The 24,629-nt window shown below is 40.7% G+C and overlaps 1 protein-coding gene across 1 annotated transcript in view; it reads right to left on the bottom strand.

Moving 5' to 3' along the window:
* runx1t1 (RUNX1 partner transcriptional co-repressor 1) overlaps positions 1-24,629 on the bottom strand; it is a 53,946-nt gene that overhangs the window by 4,206 nt on the left and 25,111 nt on the right. The window contains exons 2-8 of the mRNA XM_062435592.1: positions 15,709-15,846; positions 13,387-13,628; positions 10,929-11,018; positions 6,486-6,667; positions 2,443-2,705; positions 1,629-1,717; positions 782-977 (exon numbers count right to left, since the gene is read on the bottom strand). Coding sequence (XP_062291576.1) covers positions 782-977; positions 1,629-1,717; positions 2,443-2,705; positions 6,486-6,667; positions 10,929-11,018; positions 13,387-13,628; positions 15,709-15,846 — 1,200 coding nt within the window. The remainder of the gene's footprint in view (positions 1-781; positions 978-1,628; positions 1,718-2,442; positions 2,706-6,485; positions 6,668-10,928; positions 11,019-13,386; positions 13,629-15,708; positions 15,847-24,629) is intronic.

Genomic DNA, 24,629 nt, shown 5'->3' with positions numbered 1-24,629 from the left:
AGTGATTGTATTGATTCATTGTAGGGTTGAAAAATGACAGATTGAATTTGCAGTAGTTAAAAATGTAATGTGAATGGGATCAAGAAAGTAGTTGGAAATAATATTTCAAACAATGTTCGACAAATGCAGCTCAATATAAAACCTCCAAGACAGACTAAAAGTAGTGGATTGTCTTGGAAGGGCTTAAAATGAAAGTGTTTACTAAGTTTGACAAAGCTCAAAAATTACAGGATCATGACCTTTTAGCAGCCTTGTACACACACAGATCGCCTCTCAAATTTAACCCTGAACAACCTGTATGAACAATTCCAGTCTGGTTTCCGCCCCCTCCATAGCACTGAATCTGCACTAATCAAAATCACTAACGACCTCCTCCTGGCAGCCGACTCTGGTTTATTCACTATTGTCATCCTCCTTGATCTGAGTGCAGCCTTCAACACAATCTTTCACACTATCCTCCTCAACAGATTCATCTCCACCGGTATCTCATACACACTACTTGGTAGGGCTTTCAGCCACTCTGCCCCCCGACTCTGGAACTCACTTCCTCCAGACATCAGGAACCTGGACTCTCTCCCTCTCTTCAAATTGAGGCTAAAAAAACACTTATCTACAATTGCATACCCCACTTAACTTGCACTGCACTACCTCACTTTACTCTGTTTTGTCTGTTCTACACTGTCTTTTATCTGTTTTGTTTATTTATTGTATGGTGTCCTTGAGTGCCCAGAGAGGCGCCGTTAAATCAAATGTATTATATATAATATGCATTATACCCTACCTGGTGTTGCATTGTCCTGTGCTGCGGGACTCTGTTGCCTTGACTGCCCACTAGCAGCACCCTTTTTCAGCTCTTCAGCGTCACTGTATCGTCGGATCCAATAGTTGAGCTCCTCGCGATCAGCCTCCTGGCACCGCCGCAGTACCGTCAGCGAGCGCCTTGTCTTCTCCACCATGTCCATGATACAGTTCAGCAGCTGAAGGAGACAGGGAGCGGACAAGGCGCTGAGTTTACACATAGACATTGATGGATCGATAAATTAAAATCAGCAAGGGTGTAGTAGTGGAAGGGAGGAGTTCCAAATTAAAGTAATTTGTATGACGGACTTTCATAATCAAACACAAGGTGTATTTACACTCTCTGTAGAAATTTTGATCAGGTTTGTCAAGTCGCACCTATCATGGACAATGCTAGTGCCTCTGACTTCATCACTTCAATCAAACATATATTTGTATTCACATTACATGATTGCTTTTTTGGTCTTCACTGCATACCAAATTCAATTAGGTGAAATAGCAAATCACAAATCTGACACTAGATTAGGAGTGTATGTTTGAAGGGACAAATAAAGCCACATTTATTTTAGTAATAGTTAATTCCTTCAAAATGTCATCTCTACTTGATTAATTTCACACATTTTTAAAGGTTATGTCTACAAAAAAAAAAGTTGTATACAGAGATGAATAAAACATTCTGTTAACTATAGATCTACAGTGTAACTAAGATTTTTAGTACAATGTTAGATATTACAATTTAATATGACTAAAATTAAAATCCATCAAATCTCTGTTATTTACTGACAGAACTGTAGGGTATAGTAATATAAAAATGTTATTACTTTTCTTACATGGTCAAGGTGCTTCCACTCCTCAGCCCACTCTCTGTCTGTCAGCCTGTGGTCAATCACTTCTTCCTGCCTGGTCCCCGCATGCATGCCTAGTGAAAGAAAGAGGGAGTGGAAGAAAGAAAACAGATACACAAGATAGATAGACAGAGAGATAGAAAGATAAACAAAGGGCAAGTCAGTATGACAAAAAGGATCAATGTAATATTACTCCATCACTCCCTTACGCTCCCATTCATCTATCCTTCATGTGGTCTTTGTTTGACACTCTATCTACATCCATCCCCCCCCCCCCCCCCTTCTTTGCTCTCTCCCATCCTGAGGGCAGAACTCAAATGACTGAGCTTCTGGTCCAATAAACATCCATCACATGGCGAGACATGGTAAATGTCTCTCCTATTTTTAGAACAGAGCAAAGTCGTCATTATACAGCTTCATCACAGCTTAGTCCTGAGGTCTCAACTTTGGGTTGTGCTCTCTGGGGCAGCAGAATGGTTGGATGTGCTCTAAAAGACTGTCTGTCAACTTGCTGTACCAACAAGCATCCACCACGCTGAGGTTGACACTGTTTGATGATCATTATTATTAAAATGACTGATCTTAGCGGTATATAAAGAGCTGGGAAGCCCCAGAAGTGATGTTAAAATGATGTAACTTTTGTAACTGTTTACTTTTCGTATGAAATCCTCTTGATGTTTCTCTTGGTACTACTACAGAGTAAAAGCTCTGACAGTATGCTATTTAGTGGAATTGGTTTGTGTGTCAGTATCCAAATGTATGCACACACCCATGCCCATATATTTCCCAGTGTCCTCACCAATGGGTCTGGGTCTCTCACGGATCTCCCGATGATTGGAGGCAGGGTGTCTGTAGGTGTCCCGGTAGTGATGGGCTATGGCCATATCATCCAGCCTGTAGTGCTGCGGAGGGAGCGGGCCCGGGTGAGACAGGCCGTTGGGTTGGTAGGAGAGCCCATTGGACGGGCTGAAGCGCTGTGCAGGACTTATGGTGCAGGGCCGCTTACTGGGGTGAACATCTGGGTGCAGGGCACCATCTCGCTCGAAGCCGTTCTCTTTGGTTCTGGTGGAGACAGAGAGTTTTGAGTTATGAGTTCATTGTCACTACATCTAGCACTGTATGTTTATACGTTCTTCTTCCAGTGAGGTTTTCATTTGTTTTTAATGGAAATTACCTCTTTTGCAAGGATCCCAAATGACAATACATTATGAAAGGTGAACTATTTCACACTTCCTGCATTATTATTTTGGTGAGTTCAGGCCACTCATCTAAATTAAACTAACCCTAACCCTAACCCTAACCCTTACCAGACTTGACCACATTTTTGTTACCTTAACAGCTCAGCAGATAACAAAAGGCCTGGTGAGGCATGAATGGATCAGGAGAAACAGGACAAGGAAATAAGTGAAGTTGAAAGGAGAGAGGACACTAGAATCACTAGAATCACTTTGATGGCAACGTCAAAGTTCATTTCTTGGAAGTCGGATATTTTATAAAAAATTCTGATTGCGAAATTGTTTGTGGCCGTAATCACAACACGCCAAACTTGAAATATATCATCACAACAACAGTTCTCCCCTTTCATGCAGTAAATGCTTGAGTTGACCTGCTAACAGACAAAGGAATTGGCATGAACATTTTTTTTCTGGGAATCATCTTGAAATTCTGTCATTGTAGAAATATCTATGCATACAAATGCACACATACAGTATAACTTGAGCATGCATGTTCACACAAATTACTGACACACACACAGTGCTCACACAAGTAGCTTCCAGGGGATCATGTGGATTTTTGTTAGCCTGCTTCTGAAGATTAATGTAGCCAGGTGTGTCTGTGTGTGCGCATGCTTGCACATGTGTGTCTGTGTGTGTGTGTGTGTGTGTTTTTTCTTAGCTTTGTCAGTTCACAGTTAAATCTTGCCAATCTCCCCCTCCTTCAGTTTCCTCTCGCTATCTCTGTCTCTCTCTGTCTCTCTCTCTCTCTCTCTCTCTCACCCCCTCCTCCCCATCTCTCTTTCCGATGAACAGATTGAACTTCTTAATGAGCTGTTTTTATGGGCTCCTAATGCTCATCCACAGCACTCCATATGCTCTTTCCCTCCATCCGTCCGTCTCTCCCTGCCTCCCTCGACTCATCCATCCATTCTTGCCGCCCCCCCCCCCCCCCAAAAAAAAAGAAAAAAAACCCAACAAAAAACACACTCTTTTCTTCCCCAGCATTCCTGCTGCAACAATGTTCATATCTACAGGCACTGGAGTACACACGTGCACACATGTTCACAGTCACCTATACAAGGCACTGACGCACATTCTGTAATTTACCAACTGTAGATACATATATGGCAAATTTGCATCCACATTCCAGCCCATGCCTTCACATTTTCATATATTTTTATTCACATATAGATGCAAACATAAATACTGAATGATTTGAATGTTGTCTGGATGCCTGCTCTGCTCTCTTAGAAACACACACACATGCTATTTTAACATTTTAGAAACTGAGTCCACATCCTCTCTTTGTTAATGTGATAACAACGTGGCTGTGCAGCATCTCATGATGAAGAACATTTGTATACAAACACTGTAATTTCTCAAAGAGTGGATGGCAACTCTTTATTTTGTTTCCCTCTTAACTGAGAAAAGAAGCAGGTCTTTATTTGAGACTGGCTGTTAAGTGAGACCAACATATTATTTATAATTTATCTTGCTTTATAAGTAAATTTGATCACATTTTTAGTAAAAAGCCTTTCTAAAATAGCTTAACATTAAGACAGAAATTACAAAGTGGAAGTGATTTGTACTGGAATTGATTAATCAATTAGTGAGAGAGAATACGTTTTAAGCAAGGGAAACTATTATGAGTTTTGTGTATGATGTGTTGCATGTTGTTGTTGTTGCATATAAGAAAATATGCTGAATGATGCTATATTTGCCATGCAAGCCATTACAGTGAAGATATTGGTAATTTTGCACCTCTGGCTATTATTTGAATATTGGCTTTTATAAGAGAATTTGCGGTATACACTACCACTACTTTTTTACTGTGATATTCCTGGTCTGGCTCCTGCAAACCCTGGGATTAATCTGGACCAACTGATAGCATATTGTTGTCTGTGATTAAGCATTCCAATTCAAATTCCAATATTCTGACACAGGGCTCCAATAAGTGGGAATACAGAGCAGAGGTAAGCAGAAACAAGAGGTGCTTAGCCAGCCGTATAGGTGCTGGAGCCTCATCTGTATGTGTTATCACCCCATCTCCCTAGACACACACACACACACACGCACGCACACACGCACACACACACACACACACACACACACACACACACACACACACACACACAAACACACACACACACACACACACACACACACACACACACAGGGAGAGACATGCAGAGGTGCACATTCATGAACCATCCTCTCGCTTTCAAACTAGATAGAGAATCGTGTACACACACACACACACATACACACGCACACACATTTTCTCATTGAATACAGATTCCTACTTATTCTCTCACTCACATTTATACACACACGTGCACACACACACACACACACACACACACACACACACACACACACACACACACACACACACACACACACACACACACACACACACACACACACACACACACACCACACACATTTTCCCCTAAGCTCACTCCCCTATGCACCAGACAACCTGCAAATATGCAGGTATTACAGAAAAAGTCTGCCTATCTGACTGTTGGGGGGAAAAGAGAGGTGAGATTTATTAATATTGCATTCGACATTTTTGTCTCTCAGCAAATATAAAAAGTACATTTTCCACCCTCCTTTGCCTGTATTAAAAATTGCAGACCCCCAGGAATTACTATTTATTTCAAAAGACTACATTGTACTTAAACAACAGGCATAGACTTACAACAAAGCACAAATACAAATGTTCACAAACCTTTTGCCATTAAGTAAAAAATCTTGTGAATATCTACTCCAGTTCTACCATTTAAAATGTATTATATTGGGCTGGGAATCAGCCACAGTCTTAAACCTGCGTACACGCTTGCTGTCAGCTTGGATGGGTTTCATTCTTGTTTCCGTTTCTGCTGATTTGGGCTAAGACTGTTGGAAAGTGGTCTACAGGTCTCAGTACTTGTCCATTAGAGCAGGGAACATTGAGTCATTACCGAAGTCTGTGACAACAAATGGGTGTAATGATTTGGCTGGCTGGGGTGGGAAGAGTTGCTGATGCAGAGAGAGAGAGGAGCACACACTCGGGGTCATACTGTGTATCACTTACACACCTAATCAAGCATAGAAGTAAATGATAACCCACATATCAGAAATTCTCATACACATTCACCAACACTTTTCTTTAAGGCACAGCTGTCTTCCTTCTTATTTTATATCTTCAGGATGTATATGTGTGTGTGTGTGTCTGGGTGTAGCCAGGTCTATTTTTCATATCGGGTTCTCTCCTCAGTTCTGGCCCATTAAGAGCAGGAGCCAGGAGCTGAGATGACCAGTGGAGCACATCACAAGATTTTGTGGCGCACTGACAGACACTTCCCCGTACATATATTAACACATCACACTGTTGCCTTTCATTGGCTCAGCCTGTGTCTGTGTAGTAATGTATGGGTTCAGTGGGATGCCAGTAGACTCAAAGGGATTAATGCATGAGTTCAAATAATAGAGGAGTAAAAAGCATCAGCTGCTTTAATGTTTGGAGCTGGTAGTTGCATAAAGTCAACATTCCCACCCGTAATGATCCAATCCCAATTTTAGACTCACAAAATATCAAAATCATAATTCCAAATTGGTCCCCATTTTCTGATTCATCTACCTGTCTGGTGTCCTTCTCTTGCCGTTTTCGTTGACGTCCAGCAGGAGTTCAGAGGAGTCTACTGGGGAGGTGGTGCTGGTGTCCAGGAGCAGCTGCTCGTGCTGGGCCAGGTATTGTGCTGGGTTCTGCTTCGCCAGCCTTGCACAGTGAAGGAGCTCCCTCTGAAGGAGTGGCAGGTTGGCCTACAGATGAAAACAGTAAATGAAATATAACAAATGTGTGCTATAGAAAATACTGACATCCGTTTGTTGTATCCTGGGAAGAAAAGCAAGAATATAAATATTTCATCTACCTTTTTGCCTTTCAAAAAATGTAAAACCATAAGCAAGTCACTTGCTTAGTCACTCACTCCTCTTTCTAAGAGGCTTTTAGCTTTTTTGCTAATTTGGGAAACAGTAACAATAATCTGTCAGATTCTGAGCTGAGCTGTTTGTATTAAAAATGTGTCAAACATCTTGAAGTGGAAACTGCAAAAAATACCCAAATGCAAAAGCAGTTGTGTCGCTTCAAAGGTAACCACTATAAACACATATCTGCATATGAATGCATAATATGTAGGCCATGGGACAAGATTTTGGTACCAAAACCATTCTGTTTTCCATTTGTAGTCCAAGTAGTATTAACCAATCAGGTTTGAGCAGGCTGTGGATGCATGCAGGTAAACAGTAGTGTGGAGAGCAAAGACAGCAGAGAAAATTGCCCGAGAGCAATCCTGAAATCCATTGGCTATCATCTGAAAATGATTTAGCTTTTTATTAGCTGTTAATAGAGATTAGCCAAAATGTCGTCTAGACTGGCTCAAGTTGCTAATTGGACTGTTAATAACGACATATAGAAGCACATAGAAGAGGAAGTGCTGGATATTCTTTATATTTTTAGGGAGTCCCCACCAGAACCCCCAAAATATTTACCATTGTCATCATCAAATCATACATATTTAATAAAACATAAACAGCTACTATCCTTCAGAGAGAACAGAAAGCCTCAAACTCAAAAAATACAAACGTAATGTTATGATTAAAGATTCTTCTTACTGCCTTAAAATTCCAAAAACATCAATTTGAGGTAACAAGAGATCCACTTTCTCCTGTGTTTGCTCATTACCACTGAACCACTGCCACTTCCTGTGATCCAAGAGTGCATTAACACCATAGACTGTATATATTAACACCCAAAAGAGTTTCTCTTTGGCATATACATTCATTTTTCAAAGAAACAGTAGCTATTTTGAATCTCTTTGACATAACAAGGGGGTCTGCTTTCTTGTGCGGAGTTACAGGATCATGCAGGTATGAGCATTGACTTCAAAGACATCTGATGGGGTGCATTTTGAAGCAAGAAGATGAAAGTGTTGCGTCAGTGAGGTTCAGAATGAGAACGGGGGCTATTTTGGCAAGGTACATCACAGGAGCCTTTGGAGGGGCCATCTTTGTAAGTTTTTAGTGTCTTAATCTTTGTTTTGTCCTCAACTTAATCTCTCTCTAAGTCTCTCGCTTTGCTTTTGTCTTTACTTATTGTTTCCCATTCTTACAGTATAATCTTCTCATGTTATAGGCTTTTATTCACTCTATTCTTTTTCCCCTCCTGTCCTAAATTAGCTGTTAGATTTGCTTCTATTTCTTTGACCATTCAATCATGTCTTTGCCAACTGCATAAAAAAATAATAATTACTTACTACTAAAACGCAGCTATGAGTTTTTAAGGAGTATTTATGTTTCATAATCATACGAATATCCCTCTCCAGTAACTGGCTGTAGTAAAAGAAATGCCAGGCGGTGGCCTTCAATTTACCTGCCCGAGTTAATGGTCCGTTAATAGTTTATGATCGTAATTACCCTCTGAAAAAAGAGCATTAAATAGATTGCTTTGACCCTGGTGAACTCATCTTTCATTTATTAGAGGTCATTCTAATTGCCGGAGATGTGGGATGCATTAACAAAAAGACTGAGTCAAGAAATGCAGACCACTGAAGAGACCGGATAATTTTTCATATGATAAAGTGTGGTGATTTGCCTCTGCTTCTGTGTAGTTACGGTAACCAACATCTGCACTTGCATAAAAGGAAGATTTCAAGTAGTTTTTCAGCAGCCACAGCTAAAATCCTGCAAGGATGATTTATAGTGAAAATACTGGATCTGTCATTTTGTCAAACGGTGCCAAAAAAACTATTCAGACTGTGCCACGTTCAGGATATGCTGCACTTCATCATCTTTCTGTTTTTGTGTAATTTTCCATTGGTGGAGAATCTAGGTGACTTAGTTTTTGCATGTCTGTATTGTCCTATTTCAATTATTTCCTATCACAACTCTCTCTCTGCTTAGTTAAATGTGTTTATTCTTGTGGCTCCCACTCGCAGCACTCCTGACACTTCAACACAACACAAGAAAAACAAAACACTTGACAACCAAGACAAGAGCAAACTTAAAAAAGCACACCTTTAACTTAAAAACAGAGAAACATTGTTACTTTGTTAGCCTGTTGTCTCATGTGGCGGGCGACCCGCCAACACATCACGTCACTGGCGCTGTGTGGTTTATGATTGCCTCCTTCCAGTAAAGAGTCCCAACCAATTTGTGGTTTAGTATTAAGAGAAGGGGAAAGGAGTTGAGTGGGTTTGGGTGGGGGTGGGGGGGATTGAAGGGGTCGACTTGATCTAACATTAGCGTAATGAAAAACTCTGAGCCCTGACGCGCATTGTTGCAGCTGTGCTTCTACGCACCTATAAAAGCTCCCCCACACCTCCAACAGCTCTCTGCTACCATATGGTAGCTGGCATTAAAGGCCCCGCAGTGGGTAGACACTAAAATTAGACTGGGGAGAGAGAGAGGCAGAGAAGTAGCGATGGAGGGGGAAAAAACAGTTGCATCTTTGATTCCGCAGCCATCCCAGTGATACACTAACCATCTGGCGAGGAGAGGAGAAGGGAAGGAGGGACAGGAGGATGGATGGATGAATGGAGAACGACACATAAACAGAGACAGGAAAGGGATAAAGATATGAAGGAAGATTGAATAAGAAGGTGAAGAGAGAGAAGGAGGAAGAAAACTTAAGAATAAAGGAGGGATGTAGGTTAAAAAAAAAGGGAGGACACAAAGTCCCTGTTTGTGTTGTTAACTGGCGGTTCTAATGGGACCAATTTCTGCTGCCCACATCCACGCAGAACCTCAGTGGATAATACAGGCTTGTGAATGTCAATTCAGACTTGCACACATCTGCAAATGTACACATGCATGTGCACACAGACAAAGTAAAGTGAGATGACTCATGTTCAGGGCGGACCAACTGTCTTGTTTTCATAAATAACATTTAGCCTCCCTCATACCTGTCACTCAGGCACAAACAGAAGAGGTAGAGAGAGAAACAGGAGAGGATTGAGGTGGGAAAGAGGAAAAAAACAGGTGGAAAGAAACTGAGAATGTGAAAGAGTCTTTCCAGAGGTGTGTAATAGAAACAAATGAGCTTTGTGTTAAATGTTAGGCTTGTCTCTGCTCTTTCAATACAGGGCTGATATTGATCTCTGCTTCACCTAGACCCCATAACTTGATCTTAACGTAGGCAGTACATCCCTCAATATAAACCCAAGTCCCATTTGTCATCTTTGACTACCAAAACAAATCATACCACCAGTACCACTCTCGCCTTAAGACTATTTCACCTGGAGTTACAATCCCTCTTCATTTTTATCTCTGAGACTAGAATAAAGAGATATACGGTTCACTATTGTGACTAAAACAGGGTGACCTGTGACAAATGGGCTGAAGCAAAGGCACCAGTGCTTAAGAGAGAGCTCCTGCCACTGGTAATGTCATGCGAATGACTGAAAATGGGAAGATGTGGCTTTGCGGGATGAACAATCGATGACAAAACAAGCCTGAGAGAAGCAGGAGGAGGAGGCTGAAAAGGAGTGTATGAAAGGGGACGTTGTTCATGCAAAGAAGCACAAAACCACACTCATTTTGCTCCCTTCCGGCACACGTTAAGTAAGTTTCTTTAAAAAAGACAACCTTCTTTTCAGTTGAAATATTACACAGACAGATTCTGTATAAAGTTGCTGGATAAAAAGAGAGAGCTAAAAAGAGGCAGATCAACCTCAGCACTGAAATGACTTATGCTAGGTTTAATATTTTAGAAGGGAGAAACAGATTGAGCAAGAGCAAGTTAAAAAAACAAGACAAAAAAAACACGATGCGAGAGACAGAATGAGAAAGCCAGTGTCTTGTGAAACTGCTGAGAAACTGAGTAAGAAGCACGAAGGAAAGAAGTGAAGGTTAGATACAAGACAGCGATAAAGATGCAAAGATACCACACAATAATAGGGAGAGATATCATGAATATAAGTATGCACATCTGGGTCTGGGCTTGTTAACTGTTTTCCAGATTTGGTCAGATCAGACAGGCAGGCAGGCAAACCTTCTGTAGAAACTGCATATTCAAAATATCTACCTTCAGAAAGGGTATGACAAAAGGTCGCAGGGGGAAGTTGGTGGCTTCTTGGAGCTTGGAGTGAAATTCTTCGATGGTTAGTGTGGAATTCTGGAGGAGAGGGAGAGACAGAGAGAAAACACATGAATCCATGTGGAAGGCATTACGTGATAATATTACTTTTTGGAAGCTAAGCTATATCCTGGCCTGGAGTGAATGTTTCGGGTTTTGTAATAGGAAGCATATGCTGCAGGCCACAGTGAAAGACCCACAGAAAACAAAGACACACATCTCCCTCAATTAACAAAACAAATACACATGCAGGAGTTGAGTCACATCGTCAAGAGAAAAACATGCTGCATGAGGGACAAATGTGTTTAAGTTTTTACCAAGTGTGCTCTTTTTGAACATGGGTGTGAATATGAGTGTTGGTGGATGTTGATACATGAATTTGATTATTATTGGATTATTTTAATAACTAACTACCTACATATCCATTTAATTTACAACAGTAGAATGGTTTGAGGTAATTTTTGTTGATTTTTATACAAAGATACACAGAAATCTTCTCATTTGTTATGTTCATAGTAGCTGACAAAACTCAAGATGGGTGATTCTTGCAGTGTATACGCTAATTAATTACCAGTAAAATAATACATGTTTTTAACATGATGTTGAGAAATTAAACATCTGTTTTTGTAACTGAACTTTGTTTGGATTGATCAAAATGACCAAAATACATTACAGTAGCATGTGGTGGATCAGACAAATATGCAGTAGACAGGAATGGGGTAATATATTTATTGTGAGTAGGTATTTGAATGTTTTCTATGGTTGCAAACAAGAGGTGTGTATGAGTGTGTGTTTGGAGCCATGGGAGGTCAAAAGTGGGTTACATATTTCAGTTTGTCAACCCTCTACACCCAAACAAAGGCTAGTTTCTGTCTCTCCTTCTTCTAACTTGCATTGATGTCACGACAAGACAGCAACAACACTATTTTTAATTTTCAACATGAAGTATTCCCAAGATGCAGAGAATAGTGAAGGAGTAAAAAAGAGGGAGAAAGAGGTTAGCATGCACATGGGAGAAGAATCTTCTATATAACAAGCTAAAATACAAACAAGAAAAAAAAAATCAAGCAAGACAGAGAACATAAAAAAGGAGAAGATATTATTTTTCCTCCCCACACTCTGCGTTATTTCCCAGACCTGAATTTTGTTACATTCAGCCTTACATCTGTTCGCCCAGATTGCGTAGGGGCTGTTCTTGACAGCTAGTGAAACCTCCTGAGTCTTTCTCTGTCCCTCTCCCCGGCACACAACTAGCTAATTAACGGTGTCACTCTTTTCAATAAGGCAGGGGGAGGGACAGAGAGACAGTGAGCGAGAGAGGAAGAGGGGGGAGAGAGAAATGTGGGAGGGAGGTATGCAAGCCAAAAGGACACAGGAGAGGCATGTGCATATACAGACGGTGAGAAAAATAAACATAGTGAAGCCGAAAAGAGGCTATGCTCTGTGTGGTTAATTAAAAAAATTCCTCCCCCCATCTCCTCCGCCTCCTCCTCCTCCTTGCTGCACAACATTCAATCACTATTTCTGTATTCCCCTGCTTGTTATGCTCAAATTTCCACAGATCACAAAGACGTGTGGTAAATCTTTAGATTTGCACATGTATTTTATACCAACTGCTCTCGATGATACAGCCTTGATATAACCATGTCAGCTAAGCTGGAAAAACACATCCGTCTTATCAAATCTCTGTTGGAAATATGTATCTTGATGTTTGCAGGCTTGATAAGTATTTTTGCAGTATTAGTAATGCAGACCCTCAAGTGAAGAAAACACTTTTTTTTTTTTTTACACTTTCAGTTTTGTTCTGTTGTGTTGCAGTCTGGTGTTAAAGTAAGAAGTCTGATCCTTATTGCCCTCCGCCCCTAGTTTTCCATGTTGTTGCATACACTATGTTGCGCTTTGTTTAAATAAATGTAATACAGTTTAATATATAGTGGATCAGGTAAATCAAGACGGTAGTCTTCTGGTTTGAACATACTACATTAGATTCACCAGCCGCTGTGTTACACTGAAGAATGGGCTGCAAAGTACTGATGGATGTCAACTCAGGAGGCCGAGATTTGAAAATCTCTCTAAGTGTTTATTTTACTATAATGTCTAAAGGACCAGGTGGGTGAGGTTTCTGACATAAGGTAATAAAAGGCTTAAAAAATCCCCAGGGAGATTTCATAATCAGTGGTACTTCAAAGTCATTCTTCCCTGTGACTGACAACTAACCCCAAACTATTTAAACTTCCGTGATTCAGTAAACCTCTTCCATCTGGTACTGCAGGCATGCAGAACACATTTTTCTCAAATAACATACTAATTGATTCACTTACTATATTGCTGCTAACTTAAGGCCTGGTGTCAACTTTCACTCTAGAAGCCCTTTGATCTAAAGCTTTCATACAGAGTAGCTACTCACCACTAGGCCCAGCACTAGTGTGCGAACCCGCTCGCCAATTTCAGGTGAGATGTCATTGCCAAACTGTTGTAGAGTTGTGAGGAAACGCTTGAGCTTGCTAAGCTGTCGGGCACCGCAGGCTGGCGGGAGCTGCTGGTTGGCCAGCGATGATGATGAGGAGGAGCTTGGACCATTACTGTAGCCGTTAGGAGGTGACGGAGCACCGTTCAGCGCCGTAGGAGAGTGGCTACTGCCGTTGGTTACTGATTGAGACAAAGACAAAGAATACTGTTAAGAGAACATACAGCAAAATGACAAATATTGATACTTTATAAGCTGTTAAAAGTCATAATTGTTGATGAATATAATTTACATAGAAATACAGTGTTGTGCAAAAGTATCACTGCCTTTTCTCTCTTGCTATATACAAAACACCAAAAATAAGCTAAAATCTGGAGTGTGCCTTTAACAATCACCAACAAAGAAAACAACATAGGTCAGCTTCGTGGAGACCTAACCACTGATTTGAAATGATTTACATCCCCTCAAAAACATTCGCAATCCTCAACATTTGTTTCCAATCATCGCTATGTGTTTGATCCTTTGCGGCATCCTCCCATAAAAAACATATTTCTGCATTTGGAGACATGTTGCCTCTCTGCACCTCCTTACTTTCCCTCCCTCCCTGCAGTCTAAACAAGCAGGGACAGTGTGACCCCCTGTCGTGCAAGAGCACGGGAGCTCTGTGTGTGTGCGTGTCTATGTGTGTGATGGGGGAGTTGGTGTACAAAGAGATACAAGGCAGCATAAAGCTTTTTCTCTAATGAGATTAGGTTTTGACTAGCGATCCACTCACTCCCCCTCTGGCTGCCGTCCAAAGCCGCCACTGTAAAGAGAGGAGAGAGACGAGATACTCAAACTGCATCTGGTAACAATTACGTCGGGTGGAAATCAAAGCATACTGCTTTGTTAAAACCTTCAGCATGCGTAATGAGAGAGCTGGGCCTTTCCTCCCTCATCGCACGGAAGCCCCGACGTTAATTGTGGAGTGTGAGTGTTTGGGAGAGAGGGAGAGAGAGGGAGAGACAGATACAAAAAGAGAGGGAGAAAGTAAATACCAGAGACTAAGACAGAGAGAGTAAGTGATTGAACAAGACTAAAATAATGCCTCTGTTGAAGAGAACCAGCACCATTAACACAGACTTGAGGGCTCTGAGCTCTATTTTGAACGGCAAGGCCTTTGATTATTTGATTCTAGTGCTCTTCATGCAAGTGGTTAAGTATGCACTTCTAAGTGAATACTGGGGTGTAATTTGCTCGTCACAGGCTATGTGCACGTCATGGCAAAGCTCCAATGGTTTGTAAGCATGGGTGTTAATGAATTTGTTGGGGGGAGTTGTCGGGAATGACTGCAATTTGAAAAGGCTTAATGCAACTTGTTATGCTGATGGTATTTTGGGGTTAGGGTTTACTAATGTCTTCCCATGTGTGAGCGCAGGTGTATCTGATCAGTTTTAGTGTGTGCTGCTGTGTATTTTCCATGTGTGATTTAAGGTGGAATTTCTGCGGTCTGATGTACAGCGTCCTGTCTTCACTTTGGAATTGATTTATAGTTCAGCCTCACAAAGCACCTGCCGAGACTACCACCATTGTATTATATGCAGGGATGCACATCTCCTTAACTTTTCTTCTCTTCATACAGATTCCAATACCACAGTGCAGCGTATCTGCTGATACTGATCATCAATCAATATCTGAGCTCTCTCTCCCCACATTTACAATATCTATTCTTCATTGTATAGAATGCCTAAGGAATTCTTTTTATGTAAGGTAAGATAAGGTCAGGGTTGCTGAGTTGGTGGTCTGTTTTTACTAAATGAATGTAACTAGCAGTGGAAACACTGACATTTATGTTGTTGTAGAACACAGAAACTATATTTTATGGTTGGTTTAATGATTGGTTATGTTGGTACCTAATCCACTTAGAAATCCACTAAGAAAGCCAGATTAGTCTGTCCCTAATTATATGGATGTATAGTACATCATCAGTTTCTATGGTGTTTTAATTATATACTCCACATTCATTGTGTTTACAGTCTTTTATTCACTTTGTGACAGAGAGTGATGGTCACAGCAAGCAGTAGTTTTGCTAGATGTGTGTTACGGTATGCAGAAGATTACTTTGCCTTCCTATACAGTAGCTTGTTTGATGTTACTTGCACTTCTGGAAACTTGTACTGTTGGAGACAACATTTTTTGCTCAACAGTTTTTGCAGCCTTACAAGATATCTCTGTTGCTGCCATAACCTCTTAATGCAGAGCTATAAATCTTGCTTTACTCACATGTGGTGGGGGTGTAGGAGCTGTTGCGGGGTGCTCCTTGTGTGCTGGGTGGGGGCGGCATGGTAGGGGGGGTCAACCTGGACTGTGTCTTGACGTCCGCAGGTGAGTCGGGCATGGTGGAGCGCTTCCCAGTGCGATCTGAAAGGAAGACAAAGAAGACATGGGGAAGATTATAACAATGTAAGAAACATAACACGGTCATATAGCTTAACATAGGAAATAAGCTGCAGTTCAAGGCAACACTTTCCACATCTGTGTGCCTAGACATGAACTATGTCATAACTTGACGTAAAACAGCAGCAGGATTTAATTTGATAACAAAGCGCCTGTGAGGTACATGAGACAGACTAGATCTGGAAATAGATGGCTCAGGCTCACCACATCATATGTCTGTGTATCTGGCCACAATGACACTGATGCATATGCTCAGACTGTCAAATGAGAAATGAGAGGAGAGAAAGGAGAGATTCACAGACAAACAGGAGCATAAATCTGCAGCGAGTACGGGTCTCATTCCACCACCATCTGTGCCATCCTGCGTGCCCGCTGTACAGAACGGCGACACAGCAAACCCCCCTCCTCTGCTAACGACCGTAGTGCTCATTACACACACACACGCACGCACGCACGCGCACACACACACATACACACACACACACGCACACACACACGCACACACACACTCTCCTAATGCCTGTATTTCTGGATACTATACTCACATCTGTTGAGGACAGTAACAGAATACAACCAACTAGTCAATGAGCTAATTTCAGATTGCAGAAACACAAACTAACATGCTCCTGTTTTATTCTTCACTTCTTAAATTGAAATTATTCCACACTTCAGATTAGACGCATCGTATGCATATACTCACGCTACTCATGAGGAATTTCGAACATTATCAAAACATAATATTTCTTTTATGATACGCCTATTTGGACCTAATTCAGTTGCTTTGTGTTTAGCAGATAACTGACCACATCAAATGTCTGAGAACAACAACAAGACGTTATTAGAGTCTTGCACTGGCACGAGGGCTGAGCCCATACACTGCAGGATAAGATACACAGCTTCTCTCAACAACTGCAGAAACAAACCAACAGTATCACAGAGTCAACAGACTGTCATCAACTGACACTGTGGCACATTGTGAAAGATTAGAATAATGGCAAAGAGGGGAAAAAGGGTGCAGGCAAGACAGAGGAGGGAAGGGAGGAGCCGCTAGAGAAACAAAAGTACTATCTTTGACATTGGGATCACATAGCTGTATCATGGAGTGAATCCATGTGCCTTGACTCAAAGATTTACACACAAACAAATGCACAGTAAAGGCACACACTCTCTGTAATCAGAGTAGTAAGGGTGCATGTATCAGAAACAGGGTGGTCCCTGACATTATTTTCATGAAAGAGACATCAAACACTCTGTGTTTGTTTGAGTGTATTTTTGCTTGATGAATATGCACGCCGTTATAGTTTGCATGCAACTACGTCTATTTGCATATATTCCCTCAATGTTTGTGGACTTAAATGTGTAAAGTCTATGCAATAGAAGACACATAAATGATAGTGTTACTCTCTGCAGACTGTTTGGATCCATAGTGTTAAGTTTAGGTGAAATGAAAGAGAAATACTGATGTGAAAGAGACAGGATGGCCTAAGCCTGTTAGCTTGGTCCAAGCCTCAGTAACACTCTGCCTCGCTGCTGCTGAGGTGCACTGTGACTAAGTATTTTAGTCACGCTAGCTCAGCTTTAGTAGGCAGGCGAGTGAGAGATGGAAATGTCACTGAAATTCTAAATACGGAGCGCCCATAACTCCATTTCCAGAACGTTTAGGTCACTTTTGTTTATTCTGCATTTTGACCCTTTGAGGAATAAGTGGAAGGAATATAGTGTAACTGAATGAAACAATAAATCATGTCACAGGAAGTATACAAGATATACATACATGGTGATTACACCATGAAGCTTCATGGCTATGACATTCTCTGAGCTTTAACGGTTTACTGTGAGGTACTGTGACATACAGAAAGTGAGGATTAATTTCTTAGCTATTTTCTGCAAAAACACTAGTTGCCTCTACAGGCGTCTTCAGTGGTCTTCCACAATTGCTTTGAAGTGATTTGAAGTGATTTGAAAACCAATATGCTACTATCAGGATACATCTTTGTTGTTAAATGGTGATAAATAACTGGACTGGTAGGATGTACTTGGAGATGTAGACCAGGACTGGGAATCTAGATGCCATACAGCTTGAAGTTAGGCCCCTTTAGACTTACTGGGATAGATCCAGTTTCGACTAAACGTCTACAATTTGTTTGGTTTTACTGCAAAATGTTTCAGAAATTAAAATGTTATAGAGAATTTATAAATTTAAGCTTATCATTGTCGTTCTATAAAATAAGCTCTTACTTGGCAAATGAGGATTGAACTGAAAGGCAGAGAAAAACTGAATAAGTTGCAGGAGAGAAGCATGAATGGATACACAGTCGAGACTAGTGGAAAAAAACTGAGTGATTAGGAAAGCAGAGAATAGAGGAATGGAGGTGAAGGAAGAGTCAATATGAAAAGAAGACAGAGAGAACAGAGACACTATCCAAACCATTAACTGTCTATTCACTGTGCTGATCTTCTGGTAACTCACTCTTTCCCTCTCTTATTTCTACTTTCTTATTTCTACTTATTTCTTCACACACACACACACACACACACACACACACACACACACACACACACACACACACACACACACACACACACACACACACACACACACACACACACACACACACACACACACACACACACACACACACACACTCCATCCCCCAAACCTGGCCAGAACCAGAAAAGGTTTACTACTCTAATTTCACCACAGTAAAAAGTCTGGATTGGATTATTTATTTTATAAACTCAGGATATAGCAGAGTAGCTAGTGGAAACATATAGTCTTACCTCTGGCTGCCAGCTATCATATCCTGTATGCCTGCCTAAAATTTGATGTATGAAAATACAAGGTCATTAAAAAAGACGGCAGAGTGACAGGACCCAAGGTAATTCATCATTTTCCAGTCAAACACAAAGACCTTACATGTATATACTTAATGAGCCCAAGTTAAATAGAGAGAAGTCACCACATCACACATGGTTGTACTTAAATTGTTTCGCTCTTTCCATATTTCTGTATATTGACTTTTCTAATTGTGTGGTCATTTTTGGCACAGTTCACTTAATCTATAGTTAGATAGTTTGACACCAAATTAGGATCCAAATCATTTTATAATTACCGCCATCTTTATGACTAGATAAGGAAATGGGTAGAGTAAATGACTCACATCACCACAATGTAATTTGGAATCAGATACTGACCTCCAGCAGTCCCCAGAGTGCAATGAATACAGCATAATTTATTTTCTTTTTCTTCTTCTTTCTTTTTCCAAATTTAATCAAAGTGGGGATATTTTAAGACAAGGCTAGAGCATCACTTTTTAGGACATAACTCATTTAAATGAAGTAAAACAAACCTTTGAACATTTGGTCACAATGAAAACTTAAAGTTCATTCAAAGCACAATGTAAAACATGTTAAGTGGGGAAAAAAGCACAAAAGTCTGGATCCACCTGAACTTCTTCGTGGTATTGCAGGCCCTGCGGCAGTGTGAAAAGATGAGGCTGGTTATAGGCTTGTAATTGGGGATTAACACCTGGGTCAGTGTTATGATTGGATGGTAGTTGTCTAGTGGAGATGAGAGAAATATAAACCCTGGAAGCATTTGAAAGTCATCCGCAGTCCCTCAGGTGAAGAAGATGAAGGATAAATAATTAATTAGCATGAAATCCATGCACACAGTAAATACACATTCATACTGGCTACAACATGTTCTCTCTCTCTCTCACGAACACACATACACACGCTTTTGTGATTTATAAGCAACATCGTCTCTGTTTTGAATTTGATTGAGAGCCCTGTAAAGCATATAAGCAGAATAAAAATCAATAGCTTCATACTAACCAACAAGGGCTGCACCCACCTATTCACTCAACAATTACTATTCCACTTGAATCAATAGCAATACTCCCTCCACAAGGCATTTACTCTGTCTTTGGGAAAAATAAAAATACATCTTACAGCTGAAGCACATTATTGAAAACAGCTCACAGCATATGACTGGGCGCTATCCATCTTCATGAGCGGATACGGCATGCGTATTTTAAAAGATAAAAATACATGTGCAGACAACAGCCAGACAAGCCCTCATTTTATTACAGCAATAGAGCAAGGCTGAACAATAGCAAGCTACTTCATGCATAATTCAATTCAAAAAGCACCACCTGAACAAGCATCCTTAAACAACCTTGAAAACAAAGTTGAGCCACTTCCCCAGCCTAATACATCTGTTAAAGGTTAATGGCTGAATTTAATGCACATGTATTGTCCATTTATTAGCCCTGTTACTGCCCCGTCAGTTTCATATTGTGGGCAAAGCAGTGGATGGATGGTATTCCAGGACTGGACAGGTATTGATGTGCGGAGCTTTAATGGAGAAGGGTGATGAGTGCTTTGACTTTCCCTAACTCACTTTACGACTTCTCAGAAGCACTGTTGTCCAGGAATTAATGGATTGAAGAGGATGAGGACGGTTGTTGAAGAGGCAGCCATTAGCTATAAAGGAACAGAAGAGCCTCTCAAATTTCTGTTGATTCACTCGTGCACTTCATGCAGGCAGAGGTGCCAAAACTTTTGATGATTGTATTCATGAATGACAGCAATTAACGTCTCACAACAGCTACTTGATGTGCGGTTTTATCTAAAGCATCATACAGAGCTCTCGGTGCAAGTATTTGTAATACGGGTTGCCTGAAACCCATGAGACTGTCAGAGCTGTAATGATACTTCATTAAATGTATTGGGTGTATTGTTAGCCAGACATCATATCATATGTGTCAAAGGTAATTACACAGATATCTGACTGAATTATAAGCTCCCAGGAGAGACAAAGTTGTATTTGCTTTGACAACATAAAGTCAGGATTACACTAACAGCAACAGCACTGTGTAGAGAGAATAAACCACCAAATTCTCGGCTTTACTCCATGTGCTCTTTGTTAATATTTGAGACTAAAACATCAGAATTTGAATATGCTAACCTCTTCTCTTATCTCCAAATAGACGTACAAAAGCCTGCTGTTAAAATAACAAAGCAAAAGTTGAATTGTAGTTGTTTTGTAACGCCTTTAATCCTTTTATCTATCTCTCAATCTATCTCTCTGACTCAGTATGCAATCCTACAAAATGAGACAGAAGCCCAGACAACTACCTGCCACTCACAAAGATGTCTTCACACTTACATCACCCATTTGCAATGTTTGCAAAATCTCTCTTTTTTCCTTCGCTTTTCTCTCTCTCTCTCTCTGTCTCTCTCTTCCGCTCTTGCTTATATACCTTCTTTCAGCCAAGCTCAAAGAAGGGAGATTTTTATCCCCCCGCTGACTTGTGATACACGCCTTTTCTAAGGTTACATGCAAGTTACATCACTTGCCTAAAACAAGGTTGTTGCAATGAATGATATCTAGAAGGAACGTGGTCCCTGAGAAACACTTCGATATGTTACAGAAAAGGACTTGGCTAACCCACAGCTTGAGGCCAAAAAATACAATGATATATCAAAACCTTGTGGGTTTCATCATCACACACAAGACTATGAGGTCATTTCGTATTCAAATCACAGGGAAATGAGGACAACACTGCCTAACCTTGATATTTTAGATTATTCATAAAGACTACAATGACTTCAAAATCTATCATCAGGAGACAGGGTCAAACAATCTCTATTACACACTTCATAAGCTAGAATTGCCTCTGTGCGTATGCGTGTGTTTGCATGCGTGTATGTATGCGCTATGATCGTACAGTTAGAGACCCGGAAAATGATGTGATAACAGTGGCAGTAATATGCCACTCGAGAGTACTTCACACAGGCAAATCCTATTCTTCAAAACGACAATGGATTTCAATCACGCTGGGTGAATTTTCGAGAGTTGGCGGCTGTGACATAAACAATTTACGGTGCGCTGGCGCCTGTGTGAGCACAAGATTGTATTAGTCAGACATAAGATATCATCATTATGGAGTTAAATGGAAAAATGCATATAGACTGACCCACTTATGTCCTGCACACACACAGGCAAACGTATAATCTAGACAGCGCACACATTGATATGTAGGTGGTGAAGTGAAAAAAACGTGAGGCGAAGAAGCCGTGGGAAGCCTGTGAATTGAGCACTAATGTCCACAACATGCCAATGTCTGTGCAAAATGGTGCCTCTGGGTGTGTTATACTAACACACACACACGCACACACACGCACACACACACACACACACGGTATACAATAGTGTGTGAGGAGAGGGAGCAGGACAGATAGGTAATGGAATAGATGAAGCGATACAGAGATGGTGTGATAGTAGCTTGTGGTGATTGCTCTGTGTGCTGGGTACAAATGTGGAGAGAGGGAGCAGGGGACAGACACGAGAGAGAGATTAAAATGGTGAGGATGAGAGGACGGATGTGTTGAGGGACAGGTGAAAAGATTGAGATTCAGGCCGAGTACACAGAGAAACAAGAGAAATCTATCGGTATGCAAGTGACGTAACCCCTCTTCTCTTTCCATCATTCCCCTCTTTTGGACCCTGCATACACACACATACACACACACAGTCATCGGCAGCCAGATGGAGCAGTATGCAGAGCATGTCCTATCAAACTCCACCCGCTTGTCAAGAAGATGTATGGATGCAACGCCCTACCGCAAGCCCACAAACACACAAATACACAAATACATACATAAATACACAGCTGCAAGGAAGCATGCACATACTGCAAGCAGTGCAGCACAACTCTCTCTCTCTCTTTCTCTTGCACACTCACACACTCACACGCACGCACGCACGCACGCACGCACACACACACACACACACACACACACACACACACACACACACACACACACACACACACACACACACACCAACACACACACACACACACACACACACACACACAGATGCAGGATGCAGAGGAGATCAGTACCACCATCATGCTTTTCTTTGGACTTCTCTCTCTCCTTATTTCTGCTCTTCCTCACTACATTCCTCCCATCTATCTCTCGCTTTCCCTGTCTTTCTCTCTCATTTTCTTCATGTCTGTCTTGCCCCTGTTTTTGCTCTGTGTTCTTTCACTTATTCCTTCTGCCAACACACATTCTTCTAGTTTTGGTTCCAGTTCACTGGTGGCTGTTGCCTCATCTCGCCTCCTAGCAAAATTAAATGATTGGCACAGTAGTTTTCCATGCCAGGTTTGTCCTTGTTATTCAAGAAGTCAATGCTAATATCATTACTTTACATGTTGCTCCATTGGATAAGGGCTTTGCTCAACCACCTGGTGACATTTTTAATCACACCTCAAATGTTTTTCTATCCCTCAAAATTTAGCTTGCTTCTGTGCTTTTTTGTGTTATTCTATTTTAGTTCTTGGTGTCGATCTGTTAAATCAAAGTGCTAAAAGTAACTTCCAGGAAAAAAAATATGCCATTTTTAATTTTTTTTTATTAATTGTGGGATGGGGGGCTCATGGAAAGCCTTAATGTTAGTAAAACATTTTTGTGATTTGAGGCTGATATTGACAGTAATTTCTCAAATTACGAGAATAAAACAAAAACACGAAAACCTGGTAGCACCTAATATTGTTCTGACTTGCCAAGTGGCAGAGCTTTTCAAGATTTTTATTTGGACACACTGACAATCTTAATTAAATTACATTTTTCCTCTCCAGCCATATTATCATATGAAGAAATTTGTTATATCTGGGAATTTGATTATCTGAAATATGGCTTGCTAGCAAGTTCCACCTTGAGACTAATTAATACTATAGGAATGTCGAGGTTAAAGGTCACTGTGATAACTTTTTTTTATCATGACAAAAAGGCATAATTAAGCTTGTCACATTTGTTATAACTTCAATTAAACAACACTGCATTACAAATAACCATATAGCAATACAACAAACACAAACTGCAGGGAAACTACTGTGTTGTCCCTTACTAAATGTAAGTGTAGTTTGCTGTCACTCTGGCTAATTATGACACTATCTTGCCCTAATATCATAAATACATAGACTGTATAGTATGTATATGACGTGTAAACGAAAGCGAAAAAGTGATGGTACAATACAGCAAGAGCTTTGCAAACAGATCTGCTCCTGATCTGGGTTGACAGTTCTTTGCATCTTCCACCATATCTATATTTTTCTCTCAGTGTAACATTGTGTGTTTACACTTTTTCAAGCCAGCAAAGACATAAGGAGATTTCTCAATCACACACAAAGGTTTGAACACCATCTGTTCCATCACACAAACATTAACACGCACATGCTAACACAAAAATTACACAAATGAAACACACCTCAGACTATACACACACACACACGTACACACTGGACAATAAAACATATGCCGTGTATAACATTAGAAGTCCTTCACTCTTTTTCAAAAAGATAGATTTATAGTAATGTCTGTTTTACCCATCTGTTGAAATAAAGTCTCTCTTGCAGAGAGAAGGGGGAAGAAAGTGTTAAGGAACAATAAAAATGATTCACAGTGCCCGTTACGCGTCCTCTCAAATCGAACCGATTCCTGCCTCATCTTGTTGCCAGGCAAAAGTGAAGTACAGGACCTTGTAAAAGAAAGAAAGGCAATGGGAATGTGTGGTAGATAAGCAAGTGGAGGAGTAAAGTAGAAGGTTCAGAGATATGTAAAGGAAGAGAAAACTTGAGGATATGTACAGTTTTTTCAATATTATAAGACTACAGTAGGAACATATTTCAACCAAATATTTTTCCATAGTAGGGCTTGGTGCTGCTAAACAT

The sequence above is a fragment of the Scomber scombrus genome, chromosome 16 (assembly GCF_963691925.1).
Source record: "Scomber scombrus chromosome 16, fScoSco1.1, whole genome shotgun sequence".
Classification (NCBI taxonomy): domain Eukaryota; kingdom Metazoa; phylum Chordata; class Actinopteri; order Scombriformes; family Scombridae; genus Scomber; species Scomber scombrus.
The sequence above is the reverse complement of the archived record's forward strand: the minus strand, read 5'-3'. Positions and strand labels throughout refer to the sequence as shown.